This window comes from Theropithecus gelada, chromosome 10, assembly GCF_003255815.1.
Source record: "Theropithecus gelada isolate Dixy chromosome 10, Tgel_1.0, whole genome shotgun sequence".
NCBI classification, from domain to species: domain Eukaryota; kingdom Metazoa; phylum Chordata; class Mammalia; order Primates; family Cercopithecidae; genus Theropithecus; species Theropithecus gelada.
In genome coordinates this window covers 59,147,036-59,172,376 of record NC_037678.1, presented here as the reverse complement: position 1 = coordinate 59,172,376, position 25,341 = coordinate 59,147,036, and the positions used below count along the sequence as shown (strand labels likewise).

At 48.7% G+C, this 25,341-nt stretch overlaps 1 protein-coding gene and 1 pseudogene across 2 annotated transcripts in view; one reads left to right on the top strand and one right to left on the bottom strand.

Annotated features, from left to right (window-relative positions):
* Positions 1-1,242: 1,242 nt before the first annotated feature.
* The window catches only part of L3MBTL1 (L3MBTL1, histone methyl-lysine binding protein), a 41,896-nt gene continuing 17,797 nt past the window's right edge, over positions 1,243-25,341 (top strand). Inside the window, exons 1-9 of one of the 2 annotated variants that reach the window (XM_025400052.1) lie at positions 1,243-1,307; positions 7,454-7,534; positions 7,732-7,955; positions 8,479-8,620; positions 8,853-9,003; positions 9,136-9,259; positions 9,924-10,008; positions 23,873-23,961; positions 24,479-24,583. In XM_025400052.1, coding sequence (XP_025255837.1) covers positions 7,474-7,534; positions 7,732-7,955; positions 8,479-8,620; positions 8,853-9,003; positions 9,136-9,259; positions 9,924-10,008; positions 23,873-23,961; positions 24,479-24,583 — 981 coding nt within the window. In that variant the 5' untranslated portion in view covers positions 1,243-1,307; positions 7,454-7,473. Of the gene's footprint in view, positions 1,308-7,453; positions 7,535-7,731; positions 7,956-7,984; positions 8,621-8,852; positions 9,004-9,135; positions 9,260-9,923; positions 10,009-23,872; positions 23,962-24,478; positions 24,584-25,341 lie in introns of those variants that run through there. The other variant, XM_025400053.1, reaches the window with a different exon arrangement.
* LOC112633427 lies at positions 17,515-17,843 on the bottom strand (annotated as a pseudogene).

Here is a 25,341-nt window from a genome sequence, read left to right as displayed (position 1 = left end):
TGGCGTGGCAACCAGAATAGTTAAATTCTGCGTAAATGTAAACCTGTTGATCACAGCAATTTGGAGAATTTGCCTACATTTCATTAGGAACCCTTTTCTCACCTGGCCTGGGAAGGAGTCAGGAGCCTGGAGGTCTGACACGTGGCCATGACTTAAGTCCAAGTAAAACCAAGGGATTAAATTAAATAATTGTTTCTGTAAAAACAAGGGATTAAATTAAATCATTGGTGTGGGAGAGGGGGCTGGATGGTGGACTGTACCAAAAGTTACCCTGTTTTCATCTGTATACCGTACATCATTTAGTCACTGAACAGATATGTATTAAGCACCCACTCTGTGCCCCGCTCTGGGCTAGGTACTAGGAATACAGAAACTAATGTTTCCTACCCTCTTGGAGCTTGAAACCTCTTAGCCTCTTGAATTACTCAAATCTATGTGAAGTGCCACCTGTGGTATGTGTAAGCGAGGCAGGTATCCTGTGTTACCAGAACCAATAACAAGGAGATTTGATTAATTAGAGAGATCAGGTGGAGGCGAAGAGATCAAATTGAAGCAGAGAGGCGCAGTGACTGCTACACCACCACAGGAACCCAAACTCAAAACGACCATACGCCATGAAGTGGGTGATAGTCTTTACAAATGTCGAAATGGAGGACCTGGAGGATAGTGATGTTACCCAGCCCATGGCAGTGGGGTTACCCAAAAGTAGACGCCTCTAATGCCGCTCTTTATGCCCGGCAGGGCCAGGACCAGAGCCCCCGCAAGAGGGTTCCTCTTTCCGGTCGCACGTGCCCTTCACCCTTTCCGAGGCCGTTTTTTTGACGCTCCTGAGCTTCCCTCCTCCAGGGGGGAGGGCAGGCGCGGTGGGAAGCCGTTGGACAGAGCAGACACTCGGCTGGGGTGCGTGCCCGGGTGCAGCCTCGTCTTTTGTCACTAACCACTCAGCTCGGTAGCCCTCCAGGCTGTCTCTTCGAGCTCCGCGATCTCCGCGCCCCCGCTCTGCTCTGCTAACTGTGATGCAGGGGTTCGGGGGCAGGAAAAATCTCGACCCGCCACGCCCGTGCGGCATACCTGTCCTAGGTTGAGGGGGCATGAGGCGCGCACAACCAGGGCCTCGAAGGCAGGCAAGAGGGCGCGGGCGCCACCGAAGCCTGGGCCTGCGCCTGGGCCCGGCAGATGTGCCCAGCGCTCGGGCCCCGCGCTCTGCGTCCTGCAGGGAGGCGGACCCGCCCCGCCGAGCGCGCAGGCGCGCGGCGCCGGGCTCGGACCGTAGCTCGGCGCTGGGCGGCTACTGGCTGGCCGGGCAGGTAAGCACCCAGCGGCTCGTGGGCTCAGACCCTGCGGACCCTGGGCGCCGCGCCACCCCACTCCGCCTAAGGCGGCGAGGGCTCGGGTCTGCGGCTCCGGCGTCTCGGTCCTTCCGAGCGCCTCCGGCGGGGGGCGCGGGCTGGGAAGGAGGTTCGGAAAAACGCCGGGGAAAGCGGTCTGGGCGGAGCGCGCAGGGGGCCGGGCGGGTGCGGGGCTCCAGGCCCAGTCGACCCTACGGCGTGGCTTCGGGCTGCGATCAGGAGGGGCGAGGAGGGTGGAGGCTGCGTGTTTGGAGATATGCAATCAATTAAGAGTTTTTTATTAATGGAAAGGAGGTGTGGAGGGCGGGGTTTTGGTTTTCTTGGGAAATGAGTCATGTGGCAAACTTTCCTATTATTAATTTTCGATTTTTATAATGGAATATGGAATTTTCTCTCTCTCTCTCTCTCTTTTTTTTTTTGGCCATAAAGAATAAAAAGAATTCCGCCATTTTGGCGTTTTAAAAAGTAACCGTTCTGCGGAACTGTTGGATCAGTGACCGCCCCGACCGCCTTTGCCTATACCAGTCCCGGGAGGCTGGTGACGGTTCCCGATCCTAGAACCCTGCGCTCAGGGCCGCTACCGTCCCCTCCCGCGTCCGGGAAGCAGCTGCGGCGAGGGGCGGGGCCGAGGCCCCAAGTTTGTGGATCTCAGCTTCGCTGTGTGTTGTTTTCGGGGTAGCTGTCGAGGGCTCTACTCCCCACCCAACACCTATAGTAAGGGCATTTATTGGGCGTTTTTGTACACAAGGCCTTGGAAGGCAAGGGATTGAGGAAACCTTGTCAGACATGAAGAGAAAATACCCATGGATACATTCAGCCAATATATATTTATTGAGCATCTGCTATGTACACGGCTCTGTGCTGGGGCTACAGTGGTTGTTTTAGGTCGGGTCCCCTGGAAACAGACTCCGATAGCAATATTTGAGTGTAGGTTTATCGGAGTGCTCTTGGGAATATCACCAGTAGGGGAATGAAGGCGGGTTGGGCGGAGGCAGAAGCTGAACTGCTGATGTAGTCTCAACAGAGGCCTCAGCCTGACCTAATGGAAGCTCTGGAACTGACATGGCCCTGCAGAGGTGTTCCGAAGTAAGGCAAGGGGGTGGGGTCTCCACACCTCATAGCAACTCATCATTGGCTGGCGGCTTCCAGGAGAGCGTTCAAGCCTGGTAGCTCTCTAGGCTCTGAGCAATTCCAGGAGAGGCTGACGGCAGAAGGCTGAGAACTTTTTTCAGTGTCCACCAGAAACCCAGACTCTTCTGAGTTCCCTCTCACTTCATGGCCGACTCCTTCTCAGTCTCTTTTCCTCTTCCCAACCTATAAATGTGGGTGTGCTCCAAGGTTCCCACTTTTTTCTTTATATTCAGTTATGTAGTTTTCTTTCTTTCTCTTTCTTTTCCTTTTCCTTTTCGTTTTCCTTTTTTCTTTTCTTTTTTCTCTTCCCTCCCTCCCTCCCTTCTTTTCTTTCTTTTTCTTTCTTTCTTTCTTTTTCTCCCCCCCTTCCTTCTTTCCTTTCCTTTCTTTCTTTCTCTCTGACAGGGTCTTGCTCTGTCGCCTAGGCTCGAGTGCAGTGGTGTGATCATAGCTCACTGCAGCCTTTACTTCCCAGGCTCAAGTAACCCTTCCGCCTCAGCCTCCCCAGTAGCTGGGACCACAGGGGTCCACCACCATGCTCAGCTAATTTTTAAAATTTTTTGTTGAGGCTGAGGCCTCACTGTGTTGGCCATGCTGGTCTCAAACTCCTGGGCTCAAGTGATCCTCCCACCTTGGCCTCCCAAAGTGCTAGGATTACAGGCATGAGCCACCGGGCCTCACCCCAGTTCCGTGTTTTTAAATGCCATCTACACATGCTGGTCTTCAAATTTATACCTCCAGCCCCAACCTCATCCATTATCTCCAGAGTATAAGCTTCATGAGAGCATTTGGTCATGTTTGTGACTGTAACCATAGAGCACAGAATGGTGCTGACACCCACTTGGTCCTCCAATGCTTGCTAAAGGCAGCAAGCCCAAACAGAAAGGCAATCTTTAAATCCAGCTTCTGCAATAGACCTGAGATGTGACAGGTTTTGACACAGAGTGAAGTTCTTTTAGAAATAACCACATTCACTCTTAACTGTCAGTGTTTCAAATAAAAAGATTAACTCTATTTATTTGTTTATTTATTGAGACAGGGTCTCACTTTGTGACACAGGCTAGAGTGCAGTGGTACGATCTTGGCTCACTGCAACCTCCACCTCCTGGGTTCAAGGGATGCTCCTGTCTCAGCCTCCTGAGTAGCTGGGATAACAGGTGTTTGCCACCCTGCCCAGCTAAATTTTTGTATTTTTGGTAGAGATGGGGTTTCAAGATGTTGCCCAGGCTGGTTCTGAACTCCTGGCCTCAACTGATCTGCCTCCCTTGACCTCCCAAAGTGTTGAGATTACAGGCGTGAGCCACCACACCTGGCCTGCCTGGCTAACTTTTGTACTTTTTTTTTTTTTTTTTTTTCCCTCGCTCTGTCGCCCAGACTGGACCGCAGTGGCCAGATCTCAGCTCACTGCAAGCTCCGCCTCCTGGGTTTACGCCATTCTCCTGCCTCAGCCTCCTGAGTAGCTGGGACTACAGGCGCCCGCCACCTCGCCCGGCTAGTTTTTTGTATTTTTTTAGTAGAGACGGGGTTTCACCGTGTTAGCCAGGATGGTCTCGATCTCCTGACCTCATGATCCGCCCATCTCGGCCTCCCAAAGTGCTGGGATTACAGGCTTGAGCCACCGTGCCCCGCCTACTTTTGTACTTTTGTAGAGATGGGGTTTCACCATGTTGCCCAGGCTGGTCTCCAATTCGTGAGCTCAAAGCGATCCACCTACTTTGGCCTCCCAAAGTGCTGGGATTATAGGCGTGAGCCACCATGTCCGGCCTAACTCTATTTAAAGGTATTTAAAATAGTACAAGTACTTCAGCTGTGCAAAGCAAATTGGAATTGAAATTCAGGGAATTATGTTTTATAACTTTTTTTTCTTTTTTCTCTCTTTTTTTTTTTTTTTTTTGAGATGGAGTCTTGTTCTGTTGCCCAGGCTGGAGTACAGTGGCATGATCTTGGCTTACCGCAACTTCCACCTCCTGGGTTCAAGCAATTCTCCTGCCTCGGCCTCCCAAGTAGCTGGGATTACAGGTGCCTGCCCCCACGCCCAGCTAATTTTTTTGTATTTTTAGTAGCAATGGGGTTTCACCATGTTGGTCCAGCTGGTCTCGAACTCCTGACCTCAGGTGATGTACCTGCCTCGGCTTCCCAAAGTGCTGGGATTACAGGTGTGAGCCCCTGCACCCAGCTAATTTTTTTTTTTCTTTAGAGACAGGGTCTCGCTCTGTCACCTAGACCAGAGTACAGTGGTGAGATCATGGCTCGCTGCAGCCTTGACCTCCCAGGCTCAAGTAATCCTCCTGCTCAGCCTCTGGAGTAGCTGGGACTACAGGCATATACTACAACACCTGGCTAATTTTTATTTTTTTAATTTTTTATAGAGACAGGGTCTCCCTGTGTTGCCTAGGCTGGTCTTGAGCTCTTGGGCTCAAGCAGTCCTCCCACCTCAGCCTCCAAAGTGCTGGGATTACAGGTGTGAGCCACTGCATTGGACCCATACAGTGTTTTGTTTGCTTTTGTTTTTTGAGATGGAGTCTTGCTCTGTCTCCCAGGCTGGAGTACAGTGGCATGATCTCAGCTCACTGCAACCTCCACCCTCCACCTCCCAGGTTCAAGCGATTCTCCTGCCCCAGCCTCCCCAGTAGCTGGGATTACAGGCACATGCCACCAAGCTGGCCCCATACACTGTTTTTTATTAACAAGTTCAAGTTACTGAAATCCAACACAAGTACTTATTAAGCACCTACTATGTGCCACGTACGAAGTGTTGGGGATATAGCAATGAACAAGACAGACAGTCAGCATTTATGTGGAGATGACTGATCAAACACAAAAATAAATGAAGATCACTTTTGATTATAATGAAGGATGAGAAAGAAAGAAATATATAATAGTAATGAGACAGCTAGTGGTGGGAAGGGGTGAGGGGTATGCTGCTGCTTTAAATTCCTTGGTCAGGCCGGGCTCGATGGCTCACGCCTATAAACCCAGCACTTTGGGAGACCGAGGTGGGCAGATCACCTGAGGTCAGGAGTTTCAGACCAACCTGGCCAACATGGTGAAACCCCGTCTCTACTAAAAATACAAAAATTAGCCAGGCTATGTGGTGTGTACCTGTAATCCCACCTAGTCAGGAGGCTGAGGTAGGAGAATTGCTTGAACCCTGGAGGCAGAGGTTGCAGTGAGCCGAGATGGTACCACTGCACTCCAGCCTGGGCAACAGAGCGAGACTCCATCTGAAAAAAAAAAAAAAAAAAAATTACTTGGTAAGGAAAGACCTCTTCTGAGGAGGTGACTATTGAATTGAGGACTGGAGGATGGGAAGGAGCCAGTCAAGCAGAGAGCTTGGGGAAGGGCGTTCCAGGGGTAGGGAACAGCAAGGGCAAAGGCTGTGAGTGGGAATGTTGGTCAAGCAATAGAAGGAAACCAGAGTCTGTTGACTGGAGAGAACAGGGGAAGAATGGCATAGGATGAGGCCAGAGGGAAAAGCAGAGGTCAGATTTTCTAGGGCAAAGCACTTTGATTTTACTCTAAGGGCAACAGAGAGCCATTGAAGAATTTAGATAGGGAAATTATGTGATTTGGTTTATGTTTTTAAAGTTTTTCTTACTGGGGAGTAGACTGTAGGGGTGCAGGAAAGGAAGCAGGGAAATGGGCTAGAAGGCAATTTCGGAAGTCCAAAGAGAGCTGCTATTGGCTGGGACCAGCATGGCAGCAGTCGAGATGGAGAGAAGTGGTTAGACCTTCAGTGTGTTTTGGAGGTAGCACTGACAGGCCAAGCTGTGCTGTCCAATACAATAGTCATGGCTACTGTCGCTATTTATTTTCTTATTTATTCTCAGAGACAGGGTCTCGCTATGTTGCCCAAGCTAGCCTCAGACTCCTGGGCTTCAGCCATCCTCCTGGGTCAGCCTCCAGAGAACTTGGGACTACAGGCATGCACCACTGTAACTACCTTCTGGTAACTTTTAAATTTAACTAAAATAAAATAAAATAAAAAATTCAGTTCCTCAGTCATAGTAGCCCATTTCAAGTGCTCAGTAGCCACATGTGGCTAGTGGCTACTGTGTTGGACAGTTTAGGTATTGGACAGTCTCATGATCACAGAAAATTCTACTGGACAGTGCTGGTAAGGCAAGTAGGACAGTGGTCAGTATATTTTAGGTGCTGAGTAAATAGATATTAAGTATATTCTTTGTATCTCTAGGTCTTTTTCTTTATGTTTTTACCTGTTGAATGAACTCTATGAAATGCCTCTACTGCCTTTGCATTATTAAAACAAAATCACGTACTGACTTGACTGCATTTTCGTACACTACATCTTTGCTCTTCAGATGCGTACATGTGTTCAGCAGATATCTGAGTGCCCACCCTGTGCTTGGGGTTGGAGGGAGTGGTGGACAGGGCCATAAAAGAACATGATCAGGAAAGATCCCACCTCCCAGGAAGATGAACCCTGTGTGGGTGAAGGAATACCTGGTATTTGAGGTCTCTGAATCCCCAGAGGGAGGAGGGAGTGATTCTAGTGGGGATAGAGGTGGGGTCAAGAAAAAGGTGAGTTTGGATGTGGCCTGGGCTGTGTCCTGGAGACAACTGGCCAGACAGAACCTTGACCCTAGTCATGCTCCCCAGAGTCAGTGCTGTACATCACAGTTTACAAAGTACCCTCACACATGCCACCCTACCCATCCTTACCATCCTTACAGAGACTGGGGAGGTGCAGGGCCTGGCCAGAACAGGAGCCAGACCTGATGCTGGTCTTGAAGACACCCTACTCCCCACAGGACTGAGGCCTTTCTCTGCAGGTTACGGGTTTGAAGGTGGCCAGCTTCTCAAAGAAGCCCCATCCCTTCACATCTCCATTGCTTCTGTAACAGAGGTCCCCACCTGATCACCCTGGGGGCTGTGTTTGGCTTGTAGGCCTGCCAGGATGGAGGGGCATGCTGAAATGGAGATGCTGAGGACACTGAAGGGGCCTTCCACAGGGGAGGTCAGCGTGCACTTGATGGCCAGAGACAGCCCCGGTTCTGGTCCTCACCTGCCCGCAACTGCCTTTATCATTCCAGGTGAGTCAAGCTAGGGTAGGAGTCTGGGGAGGAAGAGCATCTCTGTACTTGCACAAGCAAGTGTGGATCCTGGAGAGGGGATGACTGTTTTCACTCTCCTCCACCTGCCTTCCTTCACATGCCTACACATGCATGGCAGGATTGAGGCAGGGCACTAGACTCACCCGTGTCGTGTCTATTTGTATATCTGTTTACAGCCAGCTCGGCCAACCTCGGCCTGCCCAGCAGTGCCCTGGATGTGTCTTGCTTTCCCCGGGAGCCAATCCATGTGGGTACCCCGGAGCAAGTGGCCGGCAGCGAACCGGTTCCTGCCACTGTCCTGCCGCAGCTTAATGCCGGGCCGGCCAGCTCCAGCACCAGCACAGTGCGGATTCTGGAATGGACAGAGGCCGCGGCCCCGCCCCCTGGGGGCGGCCTGCGGGTCAGTGTCTGTGGGGATTGGCTAAACCTCGTAAACCACAGCCATGGGGCGGGGCTTGCAGGCCCGGAGGCCGGACCTGAGGCGGAAGCAGGGGAAGCTGGCTAAAATGTTGGGCCCTAGGGGTGGGCTTTGAGTGAGGGACTCTAGGGGCGTGGCTTGAGTTGAAGCACTCCTAGGCCCTGGGGACTATGGGGGCGTGGCTTAGAGTGAGGCACTCTGGGACTGGGCCTATGGGTGTCTGGGGGCGTGGCTTAGAGAGGGGCACTCTGACTGGGCCTGTGGTAGCTTGGGGGCGTGGCTTAGAGTGGGGCACCGTGGGACTGGACCCCGCAGGTGCTTGGGGGCGTAGCCTGGAGTGAGGGTTTGGCTGGTATAGCTTGGAGTGAGGTGCCCTGGCATGGAGTCTTGAGGCCTGCTGAGGGCGTGAGCTGGCATGAGGCGACGAGAGGGCCATGGCCCCGACGCCGAGGTGGGTCAAGGGCCCGTACGGGAGTCGCAATCCTCAGACCCTCCCGCGCTCCAGTTCCGGATAAGCGAGTACAAGCCGCTGAACATGGCGGGAGTGGAGCAGCCCCCGAGCCCCGAGCTGCGGCAGGAAGGCGTGACCGAATACGAAGATGGCGGGGCCCCTGCTGGAGATGGCGAGGCGGGCCCCCTACAAGCGGGTAGGAGCCCCGCTCCCCAGGCCCTGAGCTGGGCCCTGTGCGGGTGGGGTGAGGCCTGAGCCCCAGGAGGACCGGGGGCGGGGCCCAGGGTGGTCCTGGGGTGGAGAAGGCTGGAGGAGGCCATCCGATGCGGAGATGGACTGAGGCGGAGGCAGGGTCTGAGGGGGCGTGGGCGGAGCCTGAGTGTGGCTGCAATGGGGAGGGAGGCCTGAGGCCCATTTGGCCCCCGCAGAGGACCACCCCCAGAATCCTCCAGAAGATCCCAATCAGGACCCCCCAGAGGATGATAGCACCTGTCAGTGCCAGGCGTGCGGGCCTCACCAAGCCGCGGGTCCAGATGTTGGTTCCTCTAATGATGGCTGCCCTCAGCTGTTCCAGGAGCGGTAAGGGGAGGAGGTCGCAGCCCTACTCGCTCTGCCTTCAGCCCCCAAAGCCTCATTCCTGTTCAGGGGTTAGGAGAGGGGCTGGGTGGTGCAGGGCGGGTGGTTCTTTCTCTAAGGCTGGCCCTTCCTCAGGTCAGTCATAGTGGAGAACTCCTCAGGCTCCACCAGCGCTTCTGAGCTCCTCAAACCCGTGAAGAAGAGGAAGCGCAGGGAATACCAGAGCCTATCAGAGGAGGAGTCGGAGCCAGAGGCCATGGTAGGAAGAGAGCAGTGGGGAAGGGAGGGGGAAGCTATAGCTTATGCCTCAATTCCCACTGTCGCCTCCGTCGATCCAGATTATGGAGCTGGGCCAGAGAAGACACGCATAATGACTCACTCATCATATTTGGGGGTCCCATCCTGAGTCAGGTCTTATACCTGCTTGAAGGGAAATGAATTAATCACTCTCCTGATTTTCCAGAGCTCCCATCTCAGTTTAGTGTCAAGGTTAAGACATAGTCATGCGAACTAGTACCCAAAGTACATGTGCAGGCAGCTGGAAAACTCCATCACTGGGGTCCAGTACCTAGGCCAAAGGCCAAGGAACACCCAGGGCTCTAGCTGCAGAAGCTGGAAGGGACAGAGCATGAATTCTACTGGGCATGTAAGAGCATCACAAAGGAAGTTTTTATGTACCAGATAACAAGGAAAGTTGTAGTCAGGCTGTTTAATTAGGATATGCATGCTCATGTGAGTCTGTGCTCAAGTGATAGGGGGATGTGTGCTGGAGCCACACTCCTGCTGGCAGCCTAGAAGAAATTCTGCCTGTTTGGGGCGGAATACCACATGGCCAGAGAGCCAGGTAGGGGCCAGGATCAGACGCTAGCACTTCATCCCAAACCATGAGGAGAAGAAGCTGGGATCAGGCTTGCCTTCTACAGGAGAAGCAAGAAGAAGGAAAGGACCCAGAGGGACAACCCACCGCTAGCACCCCGGAGAGAGAGGAGTGGAGCAGCAGCCAGCCTGGTACGATGGCCTGTGTGTATATATTCGTGTGAGGTGTGTATGCGCCTTTGAAGGTGTGAGGCTGGGAGTGTGGGTTATGATTGTGATGGTAGGTTGTATATACATAAATGAGCGCGAGTTAGTGTGTGTGAAAGAGAGAGAGACAGTGAGAGGCTGTTTTGGGTTTGTGTATTAGTGTATGTGTGTTCTTGGGGGTTATATCATGTGTTTGTTTATCCTCTTATTACCCAGTCATGACTAGGCCCCAGTGCCAGGGAGATCTTGGCTCAATATTTGAAGACTTGAGTAGCTTTTACTGGCACCACATGTCATTGCTTCTCTTTAGTGGTAGGGCAAGCCTGCACTGGTCATTGGTCTGACATTCCTGTTTGGAACCCTATTCTCACTCTTTGATTCTAAGAAAAATGGAACAGAGGTCATTCATATCTCCAACCTTGAGGCCTTCTCTATTATCATCTCCACATTCCCATATGACAACTGTCAACTGTAGCTAAGTAGCATTGTCATACTTGTAATCACATAGATACTATGTAGCAATTTGTTTAATGTCTCTCCTCCGCCCTCAAAACCATCAACACAAGGATGGTATCTAGTATTTTTTTCTTTTTTTAAATTTTTTAAATTAAAATTTTTGGAGGGTGACAGGGTCTTGCTCTATTGGCCAGGCTGGAGTACAGTGGTGCAAACACAGCTCACTGAAGCCTTGACCTCCTGGGCTTGAGCAATCTTCCCACTTCAACCTCCTGAGTAGCTGGGATCACAGGTGCATACCGCCATGCATGGCTAATTTTTTAAATTTTTTAAATAGAGATGGGGATCTTACTTTGTTGCTCAAGGTGGTCTTGATCTCCTGGGCTCAAGTGACCCTCCTGCCTAGGTTTCCCAAAGTTCTGGGATTACAGGTGTGAGGTACCACACCTGACCCTCTTTTTTTTTTTTTTTTTTTTGAGATGGAGTTTTGCTCTGTTGCCCAGGCTGGAGTGCAGTGGCACAATCTCAGCTCACTGCAACCTCCGCCTCCCAGGTTCACGCCATTCTCCTGCCTCAGCCTCCCAAGTAGCTGGAACTACAGGTGCCTGCCACCACGCCTGGCTAATTTTTTGTATTTTTAGTAGAGATGGGGTTTCACTGTGTTAGCCAGGAAGGTCTTGATCTCCTGACCTCATGATCCGCCCGCCTCAGCCTCCCAAAGTGCTGGGATTACAGGTGTGAGCCAACGTGCCTGGCCTGGTCTCGAACTCTTGACCTCAGGTTATCTGCCCACCTCAGCCTCCCAAGTGGTGGGATTACAGGCCTGAGCCAAGGCACCCAGCCTTTTTCTTAATTTTTATTTTGGATTTAAGAGGTGGAGTTTCACTCTATTGCCCAAGCTGGTGTGTAGGGCTATTCACAGACACACTAGAGCCTTGGATTCCTGGGCTCAAGGGATCCTCCTGCCCCAACCTCCTGAGTAGCAGGGATTATAGGCATGGGCCATTGCACTTGGTTCTTGTATCTGTTTTATTAATCATTGTATCCCTGGTGCTTAGCTAGAGTCTGGTATGGAATAGGTTCTCAATCAGTGTTTGTTCAGTGGAGGAATGGATGATTTGTATGTTGGTGGTTTCTCTTGGACTATGGCTTAGTTGCCTCAGTCACTGTCTTTCCCGTCCTACAGAGAACCAGACAGATGAGGTCATTTCTTAGGACATTATCCTGCCTTGATGGATCCAGTACCAGCTGGAGGAGCCCAATCTGCACCCACGGCTCTGAACTTTATAGTGCCTCTTCCAACTTCTGCCCATTGTAACCAAACCAGAATTTCACTGTTGTGTCTCACCTATGGTATTCATATCAGAAGGCAAAGGTTTAGCTCGCTTTGGTTTATGGCCTCTTAAGACTTATGCAGAGGAAAGAAGCAGTGTGTTAACTACTGTTGGCTCAACTGCTCTATCTTGCTTAGATAAATAGATTCGTAAATCAGCATTCTTTCAGCGAGGTCCTGTTGACCAGTGTGAAGTTATCTTTGGATGCGCACTACTCACCGCCTCAACTGTCAATAGTAGTGTGACATTTCCCCCAGTGCTTTTTTTTTTGTTTTGTTTTCCAAGGAAAGAAACTCTATCAGTAGACAGAAGTTTGCATCTATGACTGAAATGTTTTCTACTCATTTTCAGAGTCTTCTGACAAAAGAATCCAGGGGGTAGGAATGGGGGTTGGGATTGCTTGAGTTTCTTGTATCTATGTTGGATCTATACTGTATTTGGCAGTTTGATGGCCAGCTTTTCAATTCATGTGACGCAGACCTGACATACCTAGAGCTGACTGAGTGCTCCAATAGTTTTTTTTTTTTTTTTTTTTTTTTTTGAGACGGAGTCTCGCTGTGTCTCCCAGGCTGGAGTGCAGTGGCGCGATCTCGGCTCACTGCAAGCTCCGCCCCCTGGGTTCACGCCATTCTTCCGCCTCAGCCTCCCAAGTAGCTGGGACTACAGGCGCCCGCTACCACGCCCGGCTAATTTTTTTTTTTTGTATTTTTAGTAGAGACGGGGTTTCACCGTGTTAGCCAGGATAGTCTCGATCTCCTGACCTCGTGATCCACCCGCCTCGGCCTCCCAAAGTGCTGGGATTACAGGCTTGAGCCACCGCGCCCGGCCTCCAATAGTTTAAGAGTTAAAAACGTGTGACTTGTGTGCCCATTTGGGCCTTCTCTCTCATAGGTCTTCTCCTTTTTGATAACCATGTTTCGTAAATGATCATTTTCTAACACACACCATTGCAAGTTTCTAAAGCTTACTTAGTCGTTCATAGATATTCTGATTGTGGTGACAGTTATAGTAGTCCCCTTTTATCTGCAGGGAATATATTCCAAGAGCCCCAGTGGATGCTTGAAACCATGGATAGTACTGAACCCTATAGATACTGTGTTTTTTCCTATCCATACCTACAATAAAGGTATGATAAATAATACACTTTAAGGCCCGGCACGGTGGCTCATGCCTGTAATCCCAGCACTTTGAGAGGCCAAGGCGGGCAGATCATGAGGTCAGGAGTTTGAGACCAGCCTGGCCAACATGGTGAAACCCCATCTCTACTAAAAATACAGGGAAAAAAAAAAAAAGCCAGGTGTGGTGGCTCACTCCTGTAATGTCAGCTACTCCGGAGGCTGAGGCAGGAGAATTGCCTGAACCCAAGAGGAGGAGGTTGCAGTGAGCTGAGATTGCACCACTGCACTCCAGCCTAGGCAACAGAGCAAGACTCTGTCTTGGGGGAATAAAAGAAAAAAAACAATACGCTTTAAGGCTAGGCATGGTGCCTGTAATCCCAGTACTTTGGGAGGCTGAGGTGGGTGGATCACTTGAGCTCAGGAATTCGAGACCAGCTTGGGCAACATGGTAAAACCCTGTCTCTGCAAAAAATACAAATATTAGCTGGGCATGGTGGTGAGCATCTGTGGTCCCAGCTACTCAGGAGGCTGGGGCTGGAAAATCGCTTGAACCCAGGAGGCAGAGGTTGCAGTGAGCCGAGAGTGCACCACTGCACTCCACCCTGTGTGACAGAACAAAACCCTGACTCAAAAAAAAAAAAAAAAAAAGCTGGGCTCGGTGGCTCACTCCTGTAATCCCAGCACTTTGGGAGGCCGAGGCGGGCGGATCACCTGAGGTCGGGAGTTCGAGACCAGCCTGACCAACATGGAGAAACCCCATCTCTACTAAAAATACAAAATTAGCCGGGCATGGTGGCGCATGCCTATAATCCCAGCTACACGGGAGTCTGAGGCAGGAGAATCGCTTGAACCCGGGAGGCAGAGATTGCGGTGAGTCGAGATCATGCTATTGCACTCCAGCCTAGGCAACAAGAGTGAAACTCTGTCTCAAAAAAAAAAAGAAAAGAAAAAGAGACGAGGTCTTGCTGTATTGCCAAGGCTGAAGTACAGTGGCGATTCACAATACAGTCATAGCACATTGTAGCCTCAAACTCCTGGGCTCAAGGGATCCTTCTACCTGAGCCTTCTGAGTAACTGGGACTACAGGCAACCTGCTCTTGGTTTTTTTTTGTTTTTTTTTTTTTAAATGGTGTCTTTTAAGGAACAGAAAATTCATTTTGGTGATGCCCAATTTGTCAATTTTTTAATGATTAGTGCTTTTTCCGTACATTTTTATAAGGTACCGGTTCTTAATAGCTTTATTGAGATATAATTCACACACCATACAATTCATCCATTTGAAGTATACAATTCAGTGGGTTTTTTGTTTGTTTGTTTGTTTACTCGCAGAGTTCTGTAACCATCATCACCACAATAAATTTTAAAACATTTCCATCACTCCCAAAAGAAGTCCCATATCTATTAGCCATCATTCCCCCTAAACTCCCTCCAGTCCTAGGCCACCAGCAATCTGCTTTCTGTATACCAGATTTGCCTATTTTGGACATCTCATGTAAATGGAATTACATATTGTGGTTTTTTATGCCTGGCTCTTCACTTAGCACAGTGTTTTCAAGGTTTACATATTTTAGGCTGTATGTGCTTCTTTTATTGCTGAATAATATTCCATTGTATGGGCATACCACACTTTGTTTATTCATCAGTTGATGGACATATGGGTTGCTTCTACTTTTGCGCTATTATGAATAATGCCAGTATGAACATTTGTATACAAGTTTTTGTGTGGACATATGGACTCATTTTTCTTGGGTATATACTTAGGGGCGGAATTGTTCAGCCATATGGTAACTCCATGTTTAGCCTTTTGAGGAACTGTCACACTGTTTTTCAAAGTGTCTGCACCATTATACATTCTCACCAGCAGTATATGAGGATTCCAGTTTATCCCCATCTTTACCAATGCTTGTTATTATCTTTTTTATTATGGTCATTCTAGAGGTTATCAAGTGGTATCTCATTGTGGTTTTGATTTGCATTTCCCTGATGGCTAATGATGTTAGCATGTTTACATGTGCTTATTTGCCATTTATATATTTTCTTTGGAGAAATGTCTATTCAGATCCTTGCCCATTTTTAAATTGGGTGTGAAAAACAGATTTTATATTGAAATACAAGGACTGCCATATGGAGTTGGTGAGCAAGTTGAGAATATGAGTGTGTAATTCAGTACCAGACATGGATCAGTATGCCACTTAAAGCAACACTGACTTAACTGTGGTCCTTAATCTAAGTTTACATGCAAAATTCTGTGACTTGTTTATGTGAGTTGTCCATGACTTTCATTACATTTTCAAAAAGGGTCCATTTATACTTCCTAGAAACCAAAGGTAATTTTAATGGCTGACACCAGGTAAACAATAGACTATAACATTTTGGAGTCCAGCCTCTTCAGTTTGGTGTTCCCAGGCGTAGATCCCTATAAGGCACATGTTAAACATAAATATCGGACTCTTGGTTAAACTTTCAGTGTCTTAAAATGAACTGATTATGAATTGGCTAACCATGTTCTATAGGAGAGAGGCAAACACACAAATATCTCTGTAGCAAATTGAGAGCAAAAAGACCCAGCACATAGTAGTACCCTGAGGACTGCTTGTAATTCATTGGTTCTTCTTGAATCTTGGCATTCTGTTCTTCCCTTTACATTTTCTGTCTTTTCTGTAGACATTGTAGCAAAAGGTCTGACTAGAACCATTAATTTTTTAATTATCTGTACTGAAGTAACTGATAGTATGCTGAAGAAGCTTCCTGAGGGAATGAGAAGAAAGGAAAGAAGGTGGGAGGGAAGTACTGTGTTCGTTTCTAGGGTTGCACCATTGAGGAGCAGGGTTGAGGCAGGAGGAGGAAGAAGAATAGAACGAAGAGAGTGGGTAAGAAAGAAATGACAAGATGGAATGGGTGGTGGGCAGCACATGAAGATCAAGGGTTGAAGAATAAGAATAGGTCATTGATTTTGACCTTAGTAACTGAAGAGAGCAATTTCACTAGTGTGTAGAGGTAGGCATGAGACTAGGTGATTAAGTAAAGGAAGTCATCAAAAGGGTGGAAAATTCATAATACCCCCTTTTAATTATTTTATTTTTTATCATTATTTTTAGAGACAGGATCTTACTATGTTGCCCAGACTGGCCTTCAACTCCTGAGTGCAAGTGATCCTCCTGCCTCAGCCTTCTGAGTTCTGGGACTGCAGGCATACACCACTGCACCTGGCTCCCCTTTTTTATTTATAGTAAACTTTATTTTCATTGATACTCCATTTAACATAATTTCAAAGTAGCTCTGTACCCTAAGATGAGCGAAAGAACAGATATCCTAAATATCATAAGAGATTTTTTTCACACTGTTCCTCTGAGCACAGCATGAGGTTTCAGAGCCCCCATTGTTGCCACCTAACATTTTATTCCTTGAGATTTCACCTGTAAGATAGAGAAAGAGGCCAGCTGCAGTGACTCACACCTATAATCCCAGCACTTTGGGAGGCCGAGGTGGGTGGATCACAAGGTCAGGAGATCGAGACCATCCTGGCCAACATGGTGAAACCCCATCTCTACTAAAAATACAACAATCAGCCAGGCATGGTGGCATGCTCCTGTTGTCCCAGCTACTCAGGAGCCTGAGGCAGGAGAATCGCTTGAACCTGTGAGGCGGAAGTTGCAGTGAACTGAGATCGTGCCACTGCACTCCTGTCTGGGTGACAGAGCAAAACTCTGTCTCAAAAAAATGATACAGAAAGAAGATATAGCATCAATACACAAGAATTAAACTGTATTAGGGTGTCTGTGGGGTTGTAATGGTGACTGAGTTTTTCCCTGCTAAGTTTGGTGTCTTTTTTTTTTTTTTGAGACAAGATCTGGCTTGATCACCCAGGCTGGAGTGCAGTGGTGCGATGTCCGCTCACCGTGACCTCCGCCTGTAAGGCTCAAGCCATCCTCCCTCCTTAGCCTTCTGATTAGTTGGGACTACAGGCGCACACCACCATGCCTGGCTAATTTTTGTATTTTTGTAGAGACAGGGTTCCACCATGTTGCCCAGGCTAGCCCAAACTCGTGATCTCAAGCTATCCGTCTGCCTTGGCCTCCCAAAGTGCTAGGATTATAGGCATGAGCCACTGCGCCTGGCCAATAGTGTCTTTTCTTTTCTAAAGTAAAGTGTCAGATAGCCGGGCCTGGTAGCTCACCTCTGTAACCCCAGCACTTTAGTAGGCCGAGGCAGGTGGATCACTTGAGCTCAGGAGTTTGAGACCAGCCTGGTCAACATGGTGAACCCCATCGCTAATAAGAATACAAAAAAAAAAAAAAAATTAGCTGGGCATGGTGGAGCACACCTGTGATCCCAGCTACTCAGGAGATTGAGGCAGGAGAATCACTAGAACCTGGGAAACGGAGGTTTCAGTGAGCCGAGATCTGCCACTGCGCTCCAGCCTGGGTGACAGAATGAGACCCTGTCTCAAAATAATAATAATAATAAATGAAGTAAAATGTCAGAATATGCAAAAATGCTGGACTTATTTCTGTTAATACCTTGAAAATAGTGGAAGTTTGGAGATTTTTAATTCTTCAAGAGTCCAAGCTGGGAAATGACTACTACTGATGGGGTTTGTTCAACGTACCGATTCCCAGCTTGGCAACCATCAGCAAACTGGTACCTGCAATTAAACCTGGAGACATAAATTTTCCAGAGTGGTAGAATCTCATTCCCATAATGCCAGCCAAGGTCTCAGATGTAGCTAGGAAAACCCAAGCATCCCTTGGATCCTGAAAGCTGATAAGCACCCAGGCCTGTTAAACCCCCAGAGAGGAATGGCATTCTACCTGCTTTTGCATAGTCAGTGATCCCTCCAGAGGCAACCAGTGCTGCCTAGCCAACAGCCAAACCAGTGCAAAGGCACTTGTGGACCGGTATCCTGCGACATTGTTCTCTTCTCACCTGTGCAGACAGGAGACTATAGCAGGCCTGCACTTGGACTGCTCTCCTGAAGGTCTGCACTGGTCAGCAAGATCCCCTTATCCTTTTAGTATCTGTAGGACATTTTTAAATTTCTCTTATTTTCTTTTTTTTTTTTTTTTTTTTGAGACGGAGTCTCGCTCTGTCGCCCAGGCTGGAGTGCAGTGGCCGCATCTCAGCTCACTGCAAGCTCCGCCTCCCGGGTTTACGCCATTCTCCTGCCTCAGCCTCCCGAGTAGCTGGGACTACAGGCGCCCACCACCTCACCCGGCTAGTTTTTTGTATTTTTTAGTAGAGACGGGGTTTCACCGTGTTAGCCAGGATGGTCTCGATCTCCTGACCTCGTGATCCGCCCGTCTCGGCCTCCCAAAGTGCTGGGATTACAGGCTTGAGCCACCGCGCCCGGCCGGATTTTCTTTTTATTTTTAACTTTTTTCAAAGATAGAAACAGGGGAGGCCAAAGTGGGCAAATCGCCTGAGGTTAGGAGTTCAAGACCAGCCTGGCCAATATGGTGAAACCCCATCTCTACATTTCTGGAAGTGCAGAGAAGAAAAATACAAAAAATTAGCTGGGCATGGTGGCGCATGCCTATAATCCCAGCTACTCGGGAGGCTGAGGCAGGAGAATCGCTTGAACCCAGGAGGCGGAGGTTGCAGTGAGCTGAGATTGCGCCACCACACTCCAACCTGGGTGACAGAGTGAGACTCCATCTCAAAAAAAAAAAAAAATAGAAACAGGATATCACTATGTTGCCCCCAGGCTGGTCTGGAACTCCTGGCCTTAAGCAATCCTCCCACCTCAGCCTCCCAGAGTCTGTCTGTTTATTAATCAGTCTTTCCAGAAATGTACTAATTTTATTTGTCTTTAAAATTTTTTATTTCCATTTTCTTTGGGTTAATTTTACTTTTCTAACTTCATGAGACAGATTTATTTTGATTTTTAAATTTCATTAATTTTAGCCATCCTCCTTTTCTTTTTTTTTTTTTTTGAGACGGAGTCTCGCTCTGTCACCCAGGCTGGAGTGCAATGGCCAGATCTCAGCTTACTGCAAGCTCCGCCTCCCGGGTTTACGCCGTTCTCCTGCCTCAGCCTTCCGAGTGGCTGGGACTACAGGCGCCTGCCACCATGCCCAGCTGATTTTTTGTACTTTTTAGTAGAGACAGGGTTTCACCGTGTTAGCCAGGATGGTCTCAATCTCACGACCTCGTGATCCGCCCGTCTCGGCCTCCCAAAGTGCAGGGATTACAGGCTTGAGCCACCGCGCCCGGCCGCCATCCTCCTTTTCTAATATGTTTATTTAAGGCTGTCATTTTCCTCTAAATATTGCTTTGGCTGCATCTCGGTTTTTGATATGTAGTTATTTCCATCATTGTTCTCTTATTTAACAAATACTAAGTGCCTCTTATGTACCAGATAGTGGGCTAGATGCTAAGAGTTCAGAGTAAGCAAAACAGTACTAGCACTTAATGAGCTCATAATCTAGTTGCAGAAATAGATATGTGAACAGATTATTATGTAACCGTATAAAAAGTGTTATGTGTGGGGTATGTAAATACAAGGGGCTGCCACAGAATACACTCTGCCTGCTGGAGTACAGAAAGGCTCCATGGGGTAGATGGGATGGTATTTCATCCATCCATCCATCCATCCGTATGGTCATTTAACAAGCATTGGTTTTGCATCTATTTTATGTAAAGTCTTGTGCTAGGTGCTGGAACTATGGCTACGTCTTGAAGGATGTGAAAAAGATAGGATAATGGAACAAGGTGGGGGTGGGATTTTAAAGCAGAAGTATCAACCTATGCAAAGGCACAGACATACAGGGGCATGGAAATGCATGATGAAGCTGGCCTGATGGGGAGTAGCTAGTTCGCTGGCACTGTGTGTGGTGTGGAAAGGTGTTTAGATTTTTGGGTTTTGGGTTGGAAATGAGAAGTCATGGAACCTAAAGCAAAGAAAATAAACAGGTTTTTTATTTGATATGTATTCTGGCAGTAGAATAAGGGTGAGGCAGAGACCAGTTAAGAGGCTTTTGGACTAGGTTCAAAGCAAGGACAGTAAATGTGGAGAGATTGATATAGATCCAAGAGATACCTAGGAGTTGGAATCAGTAGAACATAAGGATCCTGGGGAGTTAAAAAAAAAAAAACAGGCATAAATGATCACTTCCAAGTTTCTGGCTTGCGTGACTGGATGAATGGACGGTGGTGCCATTGACTAGGGTAACGAATACCGAAAGGGCTACAGGCTTTGGCAGAGAAGTTACAAGTTTCGTTTTAGATCAGGCTGAGCTTGCCAAAGAAAGTGCTATCCAAGAGCATCTGGTCTAAGGAAGCAGGAATAAACAAAGGAGCATTTCTGGAACTGGAGAGAGGATCATTGCCACCGCTAGCCAATATGGTACCTTTGTACAAGTTATAAAAAAAAGTACTTCTCGGCCGGGCACAATGGCTCACGCCTGTAATCCCAGCACTTTGGGAGGCCGAGGCGGGCAGATCACGGGGTCAGGAGACCGAGACCATCCTGGCTAACACGGTGAAACCCCGTCTCTACTAAAAATACAAAAAATTACCCGGGCATGGTGGCGGCGCCTGTAGTCCCAGCTACACAGGAGGCTGAGGAAGGAGAATGGCGTGAACCTGGGAGGTGGAGCTTGCAGTGAGCCGAGATCGCACCACTGCACTCCAGCCTGGGCGATAGAGTGAGATTCCGTCTCAAAAAAAAAAAAAAAAGAAAAAAGAAAAAAAAAAAAGTACTTCTCCTGGGCAGACCAGTTAGAAAAGGGCAACCTTTCTTCACAATAGAGTCAGCCACTTGGCTTGGTAGAAAGTCCCGGCTGGATTTCAGCCCCGTTCACTCCCTTGGCTGGGCACCTATATACAGTGCACAGATTGTACAACTATACACAGGAGCCTTGGGACTTACTTGGGTTTGGGGATGTGCCTAAGGGCTCAGCCCACTGTTTACCAATAGAAAAAGGAGGCAGGAAACTGAATTTGGCTGGGGGCTTGGTCAGGGAAGGAATCTAGTAATTGCTGAAGGATTTGGTGGTCAGGCCTCTTTCCAGTGGATTACATTGAATGTCTGTCCTCACCTGTGAAAGGGGTTACTATGAGCCCTCTCTATCATCTCAGGGCATTATGAGGATTCAAGGAGACCATGTATATGAAGTGTTTCAGGCATCTCTGTACCCCCAATGTCTAGTACCAGACATGGCACACAGGTTTAACCACTAAATGGTAAAAGGAATGGCTAAGGTCAAATGAAGAGGTGCATAATGGTAAACTGAAGAATGTATGCTTGGTAAGTGTTGTGACTAGTGAGTGAATATGAAGGTAGTACAGACCCAGGGAGGGACATCTTCAGGGGACCAGTGGTAAGAGATAATGGCAGATAGAGGGTGCTGTCAGAGGTGTCTGCTGTGGCATGGGGGTCTCAGAGCTTGGCCTCTGGAGTATGGGTAAAGGGAAGCAAACTGAGAATTGAAGCACCAAAGAGCAGCAGAGGTGCCCGAGACATGAAATCTGGCAGGTAGTCAGCCCCTTAACTGATGTTATGGTTTGGGAAGAGTGAGGCAAAAAGAAGAAAGTCATCCAGGGAGGAAGAAATGACTGTTGGGAAGGGTTCTGTCATAGTAGAAGAAATTTGGGAAAAGTGAAGACGTCTTGTCATATGCATGGTGATGTGGAATCCCAGTGGCAAGAAACAGCAGGATGATGGCATCCTGAAGTCTACTCTCTCTTCTCTTTTCCCTACTCAGTAAGAATGGATGAAGACTGAGTGGAGAGCTGGAGGGTTTCTTGAGGGAATATAGTAGGTGATATGTTCTAAGGGACAATCCAGGTTTTACTCAGGACAAAGGATAGCCAGAAGAGATGAGCTGCAGATTGGTGTCCACATAGGTCCCTGAGAGTTTGGTAGCTTGCTTGATCCGTTGATGAACAAAATACCTTCTGTGGCCCAACTGGATCAGGCAGTTGAGATCTCAAGGTTTGGTACAGTGACTGAGGAATTTAGGCAGCTGCAAGACAGGTGCTTCTAGGCCAAGTGCGGTGGTTCACACCTGTAATCCCAACACTTTGGGAGGCCAAGGCAGGTGGATCACCTGAGGTCAGGAGTTTGAGACCAGCCTGTCCAACGTGGTGAAACTCAGTCTCTACTAAAGATTTTAAAAATAGCCGCACGTAGTGGTACCTCGGAGGCTGAGGTAGGAGAATTGCTTGAACCTGGGAGGCAGTGAGCTGAGATTGCACCACTGCACTCCAGCCTAGGCGACAGAGTGACTGTGTCTCAAAACAAAACAAACAAACAAAAAAACAAAAACAGGTGCCTCTAGCCACTTAGGTCCCAACTAAAGCAAAAAGGGAAAAAAAACATCTTCCTGAGAGACAGACCACTCCAAGCCTAAATTATCCAGGGCAGTAGCCAAGAGAAGCAGAGAAAAGCAAAGCTACGATCCAGTCCTACAGACTTAGTGAAGACCCAGGAAGCACTGGTAACAGAAATACAGCGTTCTGTATTTCATAAGGATCTTTTATACATAGATCTGACTTAATCATCATAGTGATCCTGTATGGTGGATATCTGCATTTCACAGATGACAAAATAGAAGTGTAGAAGTTTCTAGAAGAAGCTGGAGCCATTTACCTAAGGGATATGAATTGATTCTTGTTAGTTGTTGTCTCTTTAGTTGTCTGTAGCCTTCAGCTGGAGACAGTTCATGCTGATCTGGTCAACCTACATGTGACTGGCTATTCTAGCCTTTAAAGGGTGTTTGTCCTCTGTTAGAGGCTAGGACTCCACCTCAGGTTAGATTGAAGGTGCTGCAGGGGGGTTCATCTCCCTCCCCAGGACCCTGAGACTTGGAGGCATGGACAGGACCTGGGCTTAGGCCCTGACCATAGTGTATGTGTGTGAGTATATGTGTGTGCACATAGGCTGTGTGTCTGGGAGGGCTGTGGAATTCAGTGTATCCACTCTGGGGGGCGCCCACCAAGCACACATATGCACATTTGTGTAAGTCTCTGTAAGTGTTCAGGGGAAGAAGAATAAAAAAAGTGGGTTTTTTTTTTTTTTTGAAACGGGGGCTCCCTCTGTCACCCAGACTGGAGTGCAGCCGCATGTTCTCAGCTCACTGCAGCCTCCACCTCCCGGGTTCAAGCAATTCTGCCTCAACCTCCAAAGTGGTTGGGACTACAGGTGTATGCCACCACGCCTGGATAATTTTTGGTTTTTTGTTTGTTTTTTGAGACGGAGTCTCACCCTGTCGCCCAGGCAGGAGTGCAGTGGTGCGATCTCGGCTCACTGCAATTTCTGCCTCCCAGGTTCAAGCAATTCTCCTGCCTCAGCCTCCCGAGTAGGTGGGATTACAGGCATGTACCACCACGCCCAACTAATTTTTGTATTTTTAGTGGAGACGGGGTTTCACCATGTTGTCCAGGCTGGTCTCAAACTCCTGACCTCAAAGTGATTCACCTGCCTCAGCCTCCCAAAGTGCTGGGATTACAGCCGTGAGCCACCATGCCCAACCATGTTTCTTATTTCTCCCAACTGTTCCTCTTCTTCCTATTTTCTTATTTTCCCTCTCATTTCTTTTTTTCCTCTCCTTTCCTTGTGAGTTTAGATGGCATTATGACTAAGTTCTCTGGCACACGACTTGTCACTCAGCTTTGTCATGTCAGAGGACAGGGTCCCTCTGTGGCCGAGACTTTGAAACTTCAGTCAGTTGCTGAATGATCCAGAGTAGTTCTGCTGACAGTGGCCTGAGGGGGTAGGGAGGAAGTGACGGGCAGAATTTGGTTTAGCCTCACTTGAGACCAAGCCTTCCCCCAGCCCCCTGTGTCTGGCACCATCATGGTGGGTGGGACCAGAGGGTACATGTAAATGCAGACAAAGGTTTGTTTTGGGGATGAAGGTAGAGCTTCGTCAGGGGAAGCTGAAGAAGGTCATACATCAGGAGCAGCCCAGGAGTTAGCCTGTCTGTCCCCTTTCCACAGCAACAGGTGAGAAGAAGGAAGGCTGGTCGTGGGAATCCTACCTAGAGGAGCAGAAGGCCATTACTGCCCCAGTCAGCCTCTTCCAGGACGTGAGTTGGACAATTTCCCCCTAGGAAGAGCTTGTCTTCCCAGTCCAGGGACACACCACCAAACTTAGGCCTTCTGGCGTTTTCTGTGTCAGGCATGCCTCAGTGGACTGGCAGAATGGAAAGGGAGAGACTGTTTAGGGGCCCAGAGTGGAAAAGGGCCCGCCATAAGGGGCTGGCAGGGTGGGAAGAAATAGAGAGGTGGAAGCTGGGCTCACCCATCACTGGGCCTGCAGACTTTTGAGTTCTGGTGACTTCTACTCGATTCAGCAGTGATCTTTCCATGACTTTGGTGAGAGGGAGCCCTTGGTGAGTCCAGCCCTGACTCACCCACATTTTTCAAGGGACCTGGGAGATATTCTCTCTCTCTCTAGATCCCTGAAGTAACGATCCCCAAATAAGTTGCCCCTTTGGAAATACCAGGCGGGTGGGGCCTAAAGGCAGCTCCTTCACCCCAAGCCCACTAGGCAAGGATAAGGCTGGATGGAAGCTGGGTCCTCTCCACTCTGTGCGTTGACAGTCCCAGGCAGTCACTCACAACAAGAATGGCTTCAAACTGGGCATGAAGTTGGAAGGCATTGACCCTCAACACCCGTCCATGTACTTCATCCTCACTGTGGCTGAGGTGAGCTGGGGCTTGGTACCACCTTTCTGATGATGTCTCTCAGTGTAGATTGATGGATCTTGCTGGGGACATAGAAGGAAACACCTCCCTCCCCTCAGAGCACACACAATCTAGTAGGGGATTAAGTTGGAATACACAGAAAGCTTAAAAGAAAAAAACCACATGGAGTGTCATGGGTCAGTCCTATTACTGGATGAACGTATACTGTCCACTCTGGGAAAGCTTGAGGAGATCCCGAGGGCCAGGGATGTTGGCGTGAGTCAAACAAGGTCTTTGTCCTCTAGGAGCTCACAGTTGTCTGGGGAACCAGCCAAATAAACATATCAGTGACATGCCATGGGGGTGGCAGCAGACTTGAGCTGGGAGGCACAGCTGGATCAGATCTGTCTGAGGAGCAGGAAAAGCATAGAGGAAGGGCCTCCTTTGCAGAGTCTTGAGAGAGAAGTTGTGAATAAGGAGGGAGCTCCAGGCAGAAGGAGCAAAGTGGGCAAAAGCCCTGGGGCATGGAACAGACTGCTACCCTCAAGGAATTGCTATTAGCTCAGCAAGACTGGAAGCAGAGTGTGAGTGGGGAGCAGTGAGAGAAGGTAGCAGAGGGAACAGTCATCAGGAGCCCTCAGCAGTCCTGAGCCTTGGTGGCTGCCCTCAGAATTCTGTCCAGGGCTCAAAAGGGCAGGAGACTCTCATAGGGTCCACCTCCCTTGTATCCAGAACTCAGGGCTCATGAGTACACAAATTGTCCTCACTGCAGAATAGGA